General features: G+C 41.6%; 1 protein-coding gene across 4 annotated transcripts in view; it reads right to left on the bottom strand.

Annotated features, from left to right (window-relative positions):
* FAR1 (fatty acyl-CoA reductase 1) overlaps positions 1–13,672 on the bottom strand; it is a 61,336-nt gene that overhangs the window by 34,101 nt on the left and 13,563 nt on the right. For 2 of the 4 annotated variants that reach the window (XM_062196463.1, XM_062196464.1), the window contains one exon: positions 319–514. In XM_062196463.1, the coding sequence (XP_062052447.1) occupies positions 319–507 (189 nt within the window). In that variant the 5' untranslated portion in view covers positions 508–514. Of the gene's footprint in view, positions 1–318; positions 515–2,517; positions 2,625–13,672 lie in introns of those variants that run through there. The other 2 variants (XM_062196461.1, XM_062196462.1) reach the window with 2 other exon arrangements.

Genomic DNA, 13,672 nt, shown 5'->3' on the forward strand with positions numbered 1-13,672 from the left:
AGTATATCACAGAACAATAAAGTAGTTCAAAATTATTATCAAAGACTATTTAAAATATCTAGTAAATGCAAATAACCAATCATAAATGTTTTAAAAAATGTACTTTAAATATTTACCACTAGGTAATTTAGAACCAGTTTTACAATTAGGAATGCATTTTTCTTCTACTGATTAAAAAATCGTATCTAGTTTATTGCCGTCCTATAGGAACTTATCAATTTTTTAACTTATTTTTGTCAGGATATTTGAAGAAATATACTAAGCTACTGATGACATGTACACACTTCTTTCTCCTCAAAACTATTATTTAACACTTACCTTGCCACTCAAGATTTCTTCCACTCGTTCTTGAGGGGTCTGCCCAGCTTTCTGCCTCACCAAAACATATACTGAATTCACCTTTGGACAAGACCTCAGCAACTTCTCCAGAAGCACTTTTCCTAGGAAGCCAGTAGCTCCAGTGAGCAGAACATTCTTGCCTTCATAGTATTCTGGGATTGAGACCATTTTGACCCTAAGAAAAACAAAGCAAACAAGCATTAAGGATTTACATTCATTCTTACAAAAAATCTCTTGGTATTCAGACAACTATTTTAAATGACAGGCAAAACCCAAAATTGAACATTAACATGAGAGGACTCTAACCTCTGGTTCATCGTAGTAAAAAGGGAAGAATAAACTGTGGCTTATTCTAACCCTGTGTTTTTCCCTGGATCACTCCAGAGAACCCACTCACCTTCTCCGGGCCCAAGTTTCCTTAATACAATTTGTACTAAATGATATCTAGAAATTCTTTCCAGCAATAGAAACCCAAATCTTCATTCAACCTCTGTTAAAATCTAAACACTACTGAATAGTGTTTCTCTGTCTCCAAAGGGATTTATAACACCAAATAGAGGTCAGCACAAGACTCAACTGCATAGCTTGTATAACACTGCCAGGTGTCAGGTTTACCTTTCACCACCACTTGAAAGAAGAAGTAACACCATGTTCTTTCCCAGAATGTTCATTAGTGACAATATATCTAAAAAGTACTTAAATCTCCCTTTCAAAAATGTCACAGGAAGAAACACATAGGCTGACATCCTTCCTACCAGAATTCCACTGAGACAGCAGAAAAAATATGAGAATGGACAAACAAAAGAATGAAGATAAATTTAAAAAAAGGTTCAGAGAGATTTGTACAATCTGTCACTACATAAAACTCTAAACACATCGAGAACAATGCTCTGGCCTGCTTAGAGATGCAAACACATAAGATAAAATGTTGCACGAAAGGGAATGCCATACAAAGGAAAAGAATAAAGAGCTCTTGGGGCCAGCGCTGTGCCTGCAGTGCCGGCATCCTATATGGGCGCCGGTTCAAATGGGCTGCTTCACTTCTGATTCAGCTCTCTGCTGTGGCCTGGGAAAGCAGTGGAGGATGGCCCAAGTCCTTGGGCCCCTGCACCCGCGTGGGAGACCCAAAGGAAGCTCCTGGCTCCTGGCTTCAGATCCCCACAGCTCCAGCCATTGCGGCCAACTGGGGGTGAACCAGTGGATGGCCGACCTCTCTCTCTCTGCTTCTGTCTCTCTGTAACTCTGCTTTTCAAATAAATAAATAAATCTTAAAAAAAAATAAAGAGCTCTAATTGTATTTATGTTTTATTGTATTTATGTTTTATTGAAGCTGAGGAGTAAATATGTGTGCTTTATGTCCAAATTTTTCAATATAAAAAATAAAGGAACAGGGGCCGGCTCTGTGGCGCAGTAAGTTGATCATCCACCTGCGGCGCCGGCATCTATATGGACACTGGTTCTAGTCCCAGCTGCTCTTCTTCCAATCCAGCTCTCTGCTATCGCCTGAGAAAGCAGTAGAAGATGGCCCAAGTGCTTGGGCCCCTGCACCTGCATGGGAGACCTGGAAGAAACACTTGGCTCCTGGCTTCGGATTGGCATAGCTCCAGCCGTTGCGGCCATTTGGGGAGTGAACCAGCAGATGGAAGACCTTTCTCTCTGTCTCTCCCTCTGTCTGTAACTCTACCTCTCAAATAAATAAATAAAATCTTAAATAAAAAAAGCATGTGTTTTTAAAAAAAATAAAGGAACAATCTTAAAACAAGAAGTAGCTCTGTATAAGTTCTGATAGGGAAGATATTCTGGTAAATGAAGAAGTACACAGTCACTGTGTTTTTAGAGTTGGGCAAATCATATATTCAGGCCGTAAAGCCTCAATTACTAGATGAAAAACTGTGTAATATCTTTTCATGTTTACATACATATTACACACAGGGAAAACTGTCTGTTACCTGGTATCTGGTAGGTAGGTGCTTAATAAATGTTTGTTGAAAAAAGTTTACATAACAAACATACCATATCTGTGGCATAATCTTTGCCACAGATACCATCCTAGGCTCTAGCCCCTGCTGCCATTCCTGTAAGCCAGGTGACCACATGGCCCAACCACAGGTGTCAGCTCCACCTCCACCCCAATGGCATTTCTGATACATAAAAAACAATTGAGCCTCAAAAATATACCATGTGAAGGTGTCAGGCATAAAAAGTTACATGTTGGCCGGCACCGCGGCTCAATAGGCTAATCCTCCGCCTGTGGCGCCGGCACACCGGGTTCTTGTCCTGGTAGGGGCGCCGGATTCTGTCCCGGTCGCTCTTCTTCCTGTCCAGCTCTCTGCTGTGGCCCAGGAGGGCAGTGGAGGATGGCCCAAGTGCTTGGGCCCTGCACCTGCACGGGAGACCAGGAGAAGCACCTGGCTCCTGGCTTCAGATCAGCACGGTGCGCCAGCCACAGCACGCCGGGCGCAGCGGCCATTGGAGGGTGAACCAACAGAAAAGGAAGACCTTTCTCTCTGTCTCTCTCTCACTGTCCATTCTGCCTGTCCAAAAAAAAAAAAAAGTTACATGTTACATGCATACACTGATACGAAATATCCAGCATAGACACATCCACTGAGAGAATGCAAATTTGTGGTTGCCAGAGGTGGAGGAGGGAAGAAGGAGGAAGGAGTAGAGAGAAACTGCTTAAGGAGTTTTACTTTGGAGTTATAGTAATGTTTCAAAACTATAGAGGTGGTAGTTGTACAATATTATGAATATACTCATACTGAATGCTACTGCACTGTTCATTTTAATGATGCTATGGTTTGAATGTGTACAATGACGGTATTAAGAGGCAGGGGCCTTTAAGAGGTCATTAGGTAATGAGAGATCCAGAGTAACTAGAACCGAAACTCTCATCTGCTGGAGAAGTATAGATTGGTACAATACTTAGGAAAAGTGGTATTATCTATTAAAGCTTAATATTCACATGTCATATGATAGAGCAATTCTATCCATAATTACTGATGTGACAGAAATGAGTACCTGTGTTCACCAAAAGACTCATAAACAAGTATGGTTATAGTGTGTGAATCCTATAGGCCAAAAAGTGCTCGTCAACAGTATATGGTATAAAGTGCAGCATATTCACATAATGTAATATTTTAAAACAATGAAAATGAAGGAATTATCAATGTACCTCACAAGACAAAAATGAACCAATGACGTCAGGTACATGGTGTATAATAAAAGAATATGGTATCATTTATATAAAGTTAAGAAAACAGGCAAAACTCATATATGGTTAAATCTCAGAAGAAGGGTATCCTGCAGAAAATTAATCACCATTAAGTTGCTGACCTTAGGATATACACACTTTGTCAGTGTTTAAGTATTTCAATGGAAGGTTTACTTTAAAAAACCAGAGTGATCATATTCCCAGGAATCAAGACTGGTTTATATATGCTATTGCAGCTCCAGTGTCAAATAGAGCTTACTTTCTCAATAGCATGCCAGTTCACATAATAAATTACAGGGTTATCCTGGTTAAAACCTACTTCAGTTCTGAACTATGTCATAATTTCAATGACTGAAATCCTAATTATACAGAGCACTGAAGTCCTTATATGGAAGACATGAAGAATAATTCTAATCAATATACCCACAAAAATCTGGTAGGGATTTATGACAATTATATACAAAATACATATTGAAGAGTATTCTGAGAACAGAACCAGTTACTTAAATCTGAGCTTCATTTTCTTCTTATGTAAACTTTTTTCAACAAGTACTTGTTAAGCACCTACCAGATACCAGACAACAGATAGTTTTCCCTATGTGTAATGTATATTTACAACATAAAAAGATATTACACAGTTTTTCATCTAGTAATTGAGGCTTTACTGCCTGACTATATGATTTGCTCAACTCTAAAAACACAGTGACTATGTACTTCTTCATTTACCAGAATATCTTCCCTACCAGGGCTTATACAGCTAATCTACGAACACCAAAAGGTAGAAAAATTTTTTGTCAAACTTAATTCTGTCTTGTCAACCTTAACTGCATGAAGATAGCTTGGTTAAGAGAGGTGTAGAATGAAACTCTTCTTATCAGTCTCAGGCAACTAGTTCAAATCTATTTACATATGACTTTATACTACTATAATAATTTCACTGTTATTCAATGGCAACAAAGACAGAATTCCTACATCAAAGTGCAATATCAAAGAAACAAGCACTAAGTATTTTTAAACTCTTGTCTCTAGGTTTTCTTGCCTTCCCCATTCAACTAATATCACCCAATTAACTTATAGGCAAAGCCAGTAAAAATGAGAATTATTTTAATGGAAGTCCAGATTTGTCTCCACTGTCACTTAGTCCTCCAGTGTGAACAGAAGCTACAGGAAAAGCTATGCTGCCCATCCTTCTAAAGCATGCTGCTGCAGATGCCTACTGCATTAGCAAGATATCTAAACCACCTCTCATCTGCTGAAGAGCGGTTGCAGCACTGTAATACGGAGAACAGCAGCATTATCATTCCTGGGTATTTGGAGAGTGGGAGGCTGGACCATGAATGTGATTCATATTTATTTTCCCTGCTCTTAAGTTGCCACAGGAAACATCATCTGGCAGTGGCAGCTAAGTATTTTTCAAAAAACACCTTAACCTTCAGTTCAAAAATTAGAGGTACAAATTCTTCTGTAGACTGACAAAATTTGAGTACTGCATAGCACCACTATTTTCAAGGAATTCATTTAGGTTTACCTGTTTAAAGTGGTTTTTCCAACTGGTTATAAAAATAATATTTTCATTTATAATTAAGAAAAGCTACTAAGATATGGTTTTGCTAGGAGTTCAAGTCCAAACTTTACCACTTAGAGGCTTTTTTTTTTTTTTAAAGATTTTTTTTTAAAGAGAGAGAGAGGTCTTCTATCCAATGGTTCACTCCCCCATGGCTGCAACAGCCGGAGCTATGCCAATCTGAAGCCAGGAGCCAGGAGCTTCTTCCCAGTCTCCCACGTGAGTGTAGGGGCCCAAGGACTTGGGCCATCTTCTACTGCTTTCCCGGGCCATAGCAGAGAGCTGGACAGGAAGCGGAGCAGCCAGGACTAGAACCGGTACCCATATGGGATGCTGGCGCTTCAGGCCAGGGCATTAACGCACCGCACCACAACGCCGGCCCCACACTTAGAAGCTTTAAGATGCAAAGGTAAAACTACAGACTGAACATGGACATCTCATGGGGGAGAGGGGGAGGGAACATGGCCAAAGATGGAAAGCCAAAGACAACTTCTAAAGTAGCACCCGATCCAATATAGTAAATTGCACCTTTGTGATCTCATTGTATTCTCTCAATAAATCATGTTGTTTTAGAAACTTAAAGATGAGATCTTCTCTCTCCTCTTTACCTTGTACAAAGTTCTTTAAATAAATATAGCAATTAGGGTACCCCAATAAACAGAAAAGCACAAAAATCTACCCCCTCAAAACGGGCATTTTTCAGTGCCAAAAAATAGGAGTTCCTTGGGGCTGGCACTGTGGTGCAGTGGGATAAGCTGCTGCCTGAAATGTCAGCACCCTAAGTACTGACTGCTCCACTTTCAATCCAGCTCTCTGCTGATGCACCTGGGAAAGCAGCAGAAGATGGCTCCAGGGTTTCGGCCCCAGCCATCCACTTGGAAGACAAGGATGGAGTTCTAGGAGCCCCATCATTGTAGCCATTTAGGGAGCAAATCAACAGATGGAAAAGCTCTTTGTAACTTTGCCTTTCTTTAAAAAGGGAGGGGGGATTCTTCTTCTTTATTAAAACTAAAGGAAGTAGGCCGGTGCCGTGACTCACTTGGCTAATCCTCTGCCTGCAGCGACAGCACCCCAGGTTCTAGTCCTGGCTGGGGTGCCGGATTCTGTCCTGGTTGCTCCTCTTCCAGTCCAGCTCTCTGCTGTGGCTCGGGAAGGCAGTGGAGAATGGCCCAAGTGCTTGGGCCCTGCACCTGCATGGGAGACCAGGACGAAGCATCTGGCTCCTGGCTTCAGATCGGCACAGCACGCCGGCCGTAGCGGCCACTTTGGGGGGTGAACCAATGGAAAGGAAGACCTTTCTCTGTCTCTCTCTCGCTTTCTAACTCTGCCTGTCAAAAAAAAAAAAAAAAAAAAAAAACACCTAAAAGAAGCCAAACAAATTAAAACATTTAATACAATGTCTGCTGGTTATTTCATATACTTGCTAAGCAGTAAGACAAATGCAAACAAGTACATGGGGAGTGAGGAAGGAAAGAGGCATTCCACAGGCCCAGCCAGGTAGAATAACAAAGTTTTACCTAAGATTCACCAGTGATGAGAAAAATACATGGGAAAGAGAAAAAACAAAGAAAAATGTATTAAGCACATACTGTCTCTCTCAGAACTTCAGACTGTTATTTCCCATAAATCTCCTTAATAACTTTTCTTTTTCAAAGTCACTCAGCACACATACACAGGAATACCAGTATCTTCTAACTGAATCTCTCCCCCGGTTATAGAAGGCATAAAAGGTTTCTGCTTATCCTTCAGTGAGGCAAAGACATCACTGCACAGGTAAGGACTGAGGGCACAGCGCTAGAAGACAAGTACAGAGGAAGGGAAGGGTTGGAACAGTCAGGGTGAAGGCCTTATCCACTGCCAAACTTCCATGAGTCACAGCAGGAGGAAAGAAGAGCATTCACCACAAGACTTCTGGCTTTTACCGACAGCATATAGTAGACAAGACTCTGCTCCACAGGAACTTCCAACAGGAAAAGCGAAGGGGGATTTCTGGCTGACAAATCCTTAAAATTAAATCCCACATCATTCCATATTAAATTTGATGGGCCAAACTAGCAACATAGTATGGAAATTTGAGTGTTAACTGATTCAAGTAGACTCTTAAACAGTTAACATTCAGGACAGTTAGACTTCACCAGGATTTCCTGGAGAGCCATTTCCAGAAGCAGCCAACCAAAGGAGGAAAAGATAAGAAATCTGCTGTCAAACTTGAGGGGCAGGCACTGTGGTGTAGCGGGTAAAGCTGCTGCCTGCAGTGCTGGCATCCCATATGGGTGCCAGTTCGAGTCCAGGCTGCTCCACTTCTGATCCAGCTCTCTGCTATGGCCTGGGAAAGCAGTAGAAGATGGTCCAAGTCCTTGGGCCCCTGCACCCGCGTGGGGGACCAGGAAGAGGCTCCTGGCTTTGGATCAGTGCAGCTTGGGCCACTGTGGCCAACTAGGGAGTGAACCAGTGGATGGAAGACCTCTCTCTCTCTCTCTCTGCCTTTCCTTCTCTCTCTGTGTAACTCTTTCAAATAAATAAATAAATCTTAAAAAACAAAAAACTTAGAATTTGTCTCAATCCAGGTGGATAATTATCAATTTGAAATTAAGAAATAAGCACATATGAAAAGTCAGTGGGTTTATTTCTAGCCCCATCCCATCTGATCCACTGAAAGATCTTACTTGGATGGAATCATTTATTGAAATATCAGAAACAAAAACCCTAGGACAATGGAAGAAATGTGGTAAAATAAAAGATAAGATAATCTAGGGTGTTGCTTAAGAGTATTAACAAATTAATACATTTCTACAAAGATCTATGCGAAAGTATTCCTATGGATCACTGAATTTAGAAAATACATAATGGACTCAGTGGACTTGAAAAATACAGTAAGCTATTGGGAAACTAAATCTCTACAGTGAAGTAACTTCCAATACTGAATGAAATCAGGCCCTGCTGATAAAAATTTCTTTCTGCTAAATAAGGAAGGCCCTCTACAGAAACAAATCTTTCAGATAACCCTGGACCATGATACAATGGAAAGCTCCTGAATTGAGACTAGCAAGTCTGTGATGGAAACCAGCCCATCCATTTACCTGAAAGTGGAAGCTTACCCACTTGTGTGGCTCCGCAGTTTGCACATCTTGAAAATTCCACCTCCTAGCATTTGTGAGTATTGAATGTAATAAACACACAGATTGGGCAAAATGCTATTTCCTTATTCATTCTCCTTTTGCAGCTGCTTTTTAAATTTTAAGACATTTATTTAATTGAAAGGAAGAATGACAGGGTTCTTTTTTCTTAAGATTTTTTAATTTATTTATTTGAGAGGTAGAGTTACAGACAGAGGAGAGACACAGAGAACGGTCTTTCATCTATCTGCTGGTTCATTCCTCAAATGGCCACAATGGCTGGAGCTAAGCCAATCAGATATCAGGAGCCAGGAGCTTCTTCTGGGTCTCATGCCAGTGATGCTGGCACCACAGGCAGAGGCTTAGCCCACTACACCACAGCGGTGGCCCCACACTATTGATTTTTGTGTGTTCATTTTATATCCTACAATTTTGCTGATATCTCTTATGAGTTAGTGGCTCTGTTGGTTCCCCTATATATAGGATCATGTCACCTGCAAACAGGGATAATTTGACTTGCTCATTTCTAATTTGCATCCCTTTAATTTCTTTTTCTTGCCTAATGGCTCTAGGTAAAAGTTCCAGAACTATATTGGACAGTAATGGTGAGAGTAGGCATCTTTGTCTGGTTCCATGTCTTAGTGGAAATGCTTCTAGCTTTTCCCCATTCAATATGATACCAGCTGTGGGTTTGTCATATTCTACCTGAAAGGAGAGTTAACAAAATTTCAAACACTTATAATACAGGAAATCAAGCTATAATTGGAGGGCAGTTTTAATTGGTACAATATACCCATGGTTTATCCATGGTGTTCTTTAAACTTGTAGATGATGATGTAGAAATAGTGGTGGCCTTGTAACATTATTAGTACAATGAAAATGGGAACAATCCCTTTAAGAAAGTATTTGGCACACATGCAATACTCTGACCTCACAATTACTCTCAGGAACACTCAACCAAAATACAAATGTCCGAGTGAGCATTTGAACTAGTAGTAAAGACACTCATTAGGTCACTCTCACCCTACATGAGAGTGCCTGTGTTCAATTCCTGGCTCTGGCTTCTGAGTCCAGCTTCCCATTAATATGGACCACTCTGGGAAGCATCAGTGATGGCTCCAGCAGTTGGATTTCTGTCACTCATGTGGGAGACCTGTATTAAGTTTCTGGTTCTTGGCTCGGGAGTAACAGGCATTTGGGGAGTGAATCAACAGATGGGAGTTGTCTGTCTCTCTCTCTGCCTCTCAAAAAACAAAACAAAAAACCTTTTTTTAAAAATGCAAATTTAAATAGACACCAAAAGACATGAACAATGAGGTTCAAAGACGTAAAAGGGGTGGGGGGGGAACCTCTCAATAAAAGGGATAAACAATGACATATTCTTTTTTAAAATTTTTAAAGATTTATTTTATTTATTTGAAAGAGTTACAGATAGAGAGGAAAGGCAGAGAGAGAAAAAGAGAGAGAGAGAGAGAGTCTTCCATCCGTTGGTTCACTCCCCAGATGGCCACAATGGCTGGAGCTGCACCGATCCGAAGGCAGGAGCCAGGAGCTTCTTTCAGGTCTCCCACACGGGTGCCGGGGCCCAAGGACTTGGGCCATCTTCTACTACTATCCCAAGCCATAGCAGAGAGCTGGATTGGAAGAGGAGCAGCCAGGACTAGAACCGGCACCCATAAAGGATGCCGGCGTTTCAGGCCAGGGATTTAACCCACTGCACCACAGTGCCGGCCCCACAATGACATATTCTAACTGAAAAACTCTACACTGCAACAACAAAATTGAAAGAATTCTCAAGTATTAGCCAAAGAACTCAGATGCAAAAACAATGCATCCTATGTGGTTCTATTTATGTAAATGTCAAATGCAGAAGCAAAGACACACTTAGGCATCACAAGTCATGACAGCGGTTACTTTGAGGTAGACGGTAAGGGTCTAATGTCTCCTATTCCATGATCTGAGTGCGACTATATGAGTCAACCCACTTTACAATTAGCCACTGAGTAAGCTGTACTTGAAAATTTCTCCATATTAGAATTCAGAAAGCTTATGTTTAAGAAGCTCTTTCCTACATTAAAAGTTAATTATTTTTAATGCCTTTCCACATACCTCACTATCACTTACAAACAGTGGTTCTAAAGGAAGTCCTCCAAATTTAATCACAGTGGTGTCCAAGGCAAGCTGCCTGAACATGACACTTTGAGAAACACCACCTAACCTAACGGAGGAAATAGTTCAGGATTCAAAACAGCCTTTGCTAGCCTCAAATCTAGTACCTGGTCAGTTAAGGCACTGAGAATGGCAACCTGAAGGCTGGGCCCTATCCAGTCACTGTGCAAAGGAGAAAAGACCCGATAAAAGCTTTAAAAAGTATGATTTAATCAGCTGTGTGAGACCTACAGAATAGTCTGCTGCCTTCAACCTGTTTTGCAGTTAGATGAGCTTCTGAGGCACCCATTCACTCCAAGGGCTGCAGCTTATTTTCTATTCTCAACATATGAGACTCGACCAGAGTAGCAAACTATCACCCCAGGGCACTCCTATTCCCTGTTCTGGTAAAGAAGTTTATTGGGACACAGTCACAGAAAGCAAATTGTCTCTATCTACAATATCTACAACTGACTTCAAGAGCAATGCTGGGCCGGCGCCGTGGCTCAACAGGCTAATCCTCCACCTGTGGCGCCGGCACACCAGGTTCTAGTCCCAGTCAGGGTGCCGGATTCTGTCCCGGTAGCTCCTCTTCCTGTCCAGCTCTCTGGATGGCCCAGGTCCTTGGGCCCTGCACCCCATGGGAGACCAGGAGGAAGCACCTGGCTCCTGGCTTTGGATCAGCGCGATGTGCTGGCCACAGCAGTCACTGGGGGTGAACTAACAGAAAAAGGAAGACCTTTCCCTCTGTCTCTCTCTCTCACTGTTCACTCAGCCTGACAAAATAAATAAATAACAACAACAACAACAAAGAGCAATGCTGGGTGGTCACAATAAAGTATTGTATGGCCCACCAAGGTCTAACATATTTACTGTCTGGCCCTTTACGGGAAAAATATACAGAACCCTTGCCAGATTAAGACCCCGAGTTTCTGTCCCAGCTTCTGAACTGTACTCTGGGTTCCTAGTAAGCTTTATGCTCTGAGTAGACTCCTGACCTCTTGGGTAAACTCCTCATGGCCTGCCTAGGTCTTGTTACCTGCCTCTCCTGAGCCTAATCCCCAACCTCCAGGCTCTACTGGAAATTATATTTCAACTCTCATAAGTTCTAGATCCTCTAAGAATACAAAGGACACACACACACTAAATCTTTTCTTTTTTAAAAAATTTATTTATTTAAAGTCAGAGGGAGAGAGAGAAAGACAGAGATCGTCTATCCACTGGTATACTCCCCAGATGGCCACAACAGCCAAGGCTGGGACAGGCCAAAGCCAGGAGCCAAGAGCTTCATCAGGGTCTCCCACATGGTTGCAGGGGCCCAAACACTTGGACCATCTTCCACTGCTTTTTTCAGGCCATTAGCAGGGAGCTAGACTGGAAGTGGAGAAACCAGGACATGAACTAGTGTCCATGTGGGATGCTGGCATCACAGGCGGCAGCTTTACCCACTGCACCACAATGCTGGCCCCAAGACTCAATCAGTCTTTATGGAGGGCAATGTGACAACACCTATCAAATTGTAAATGCTTGTGGCCTTTAACCCTGAAATTCTACTTCTAAAAATATATCCTACATCTATTCTTGCATTTACGCAAAATGATACATTTATTGCAGTATTGTTACAAATGGTTGAAAACTCAAATGTCCATCAACAGAGGATCTGGTAAACAAACTGGTATACCTTAAAATATGAATACTTTGTATCTAAAAAAAATGGATAAGTTGGTTCAACATATACTGAAATGGAATAACATTCACAATAAATTTTAAAAATGGAATACATTCTCTGACATACCCCTTTTACGGAAAAGGAATTTTAAAATTGTATGCTGGGTCTGGCATTTGGCACAGAGGTTATGCTCGATCTGGCATTTGGCACAGAGGTTAAGACCTCACGCGGGACAACTGTGTGCCATATCGGAGTACCTGGGCTGCAGTCCCAGCTCCGTTCCTGATTTAATCTTCTTGCTACTGCACACCCTGGAGGGGGCAAGTGATGGCTCAAGCAATTGGGTCCCAGCCATTCAGGCGGGACAATGGATTGAGTTCCCAGTGCCTGGCCTCACCCTGCCACAGACCCAGCTGCTGCAGGTATACAGGGTGTAAACCAGTGGACAGGAGATCTCTTTTTCTCTTACATGTCAAATAAAGAAAAATAAAGATTTTTATTAAAAGTTATGCTTATAATACATAGATTATTCCTGGCAAAACAGCAAAAAACTTAGTAATGTTGGTTGCCTCTGGGAGGGAGAACTGGGTAACTGGATAACAGAAAGGAGGAGCATTTAACTTTTCATTTCATATTGTTTCACACATTATTATGTGCGTGAATAATATATCTTTAAAAACTCAATATTTGGGGCTGGCTCCGTGGCACAGTAGGTTAATCCTCTGCCTGCAGTGCCGGCATCCCATATGGGCGCTGTTCTAGTCCCGGCCGCTCCTCTTCCAATCCAGCTTTCTGCTGTGGCCTGGGAAAGCAGCAGAAGATGGCCCAAGCCCTTGGGCCCCTGCACCCACATAGGAGACCTGGAGGGGGAACCTGGCTCCTGGCTTCGGATCAGTACAGTTCTGGCTATCATGGCCATTTGGAGAGTGAACCAGCGGAGGGAAAACCTTTCTCTCTGTCTCTCCCTCTCACTGTCTTTAACTCTACCGTCTCAAATGAATAAATAAAATCTTTAAAAAAAACTTAATATTTTTATAAAATAGAAAACTAGTAATCAGAAGGTACCAAAAATAATCAAAAGCACAAGTTCTTCCCCTCAATTAGCCATCCCCTATCGTTCGTCTTCTAACAATTACAAACTCAAATTTATATTTAGAAAAATGTTTTACAAAGCTTAAGTGAAAATAAAAGACCAGCATGTGTTAAGAGAAAACCATTCTCAGGCTTAAATTTATTCCATTGATGAGATAGAAAACATGTTAGGTTAAAAACCAAATGACTGCATGTCTATGTGACTAGTAATGAACAGGCATCGTATACACTGGAAATTTCCTGACTGAAATGTGAGAAGATTCTTTCTTTCCTCAGGATCATGTTTATCTTGGGATGGGATGCAACTCTCTTCTATCTCTTGAGAGTCACTCTGTTCATAAGTTCACCACATTCACCTAACAGTAAAGGGCACAGAATTATCAAATATAATTCTGCAGTCAAGTCTCAACTCACTCTATGCATCTTTCTGCACCATTACTTACTGCACACACCCAGAAACTAACAAATAGTATTTGTAAGGACTCCTAATTCCATGTTTTTAGCTGCTATAGATTGATTTTAGAGAAACT

The sequence above is a fragment of the Lepus europaeus genome, chromosome 7 (genome assembly GCF_033115175.1).
Source record: "Lepus europaeus isolate LE1 chromosome 7, mLepTim1.pri, whole genome shotgun sequence".
Classification (NCBI taxonomy): domain Eukaryota; kingdom Metazoa; phylum Chordata; class Mammalia; order Lagomorpha; family Leporidae; genus Lepus; species Lepus europaeus.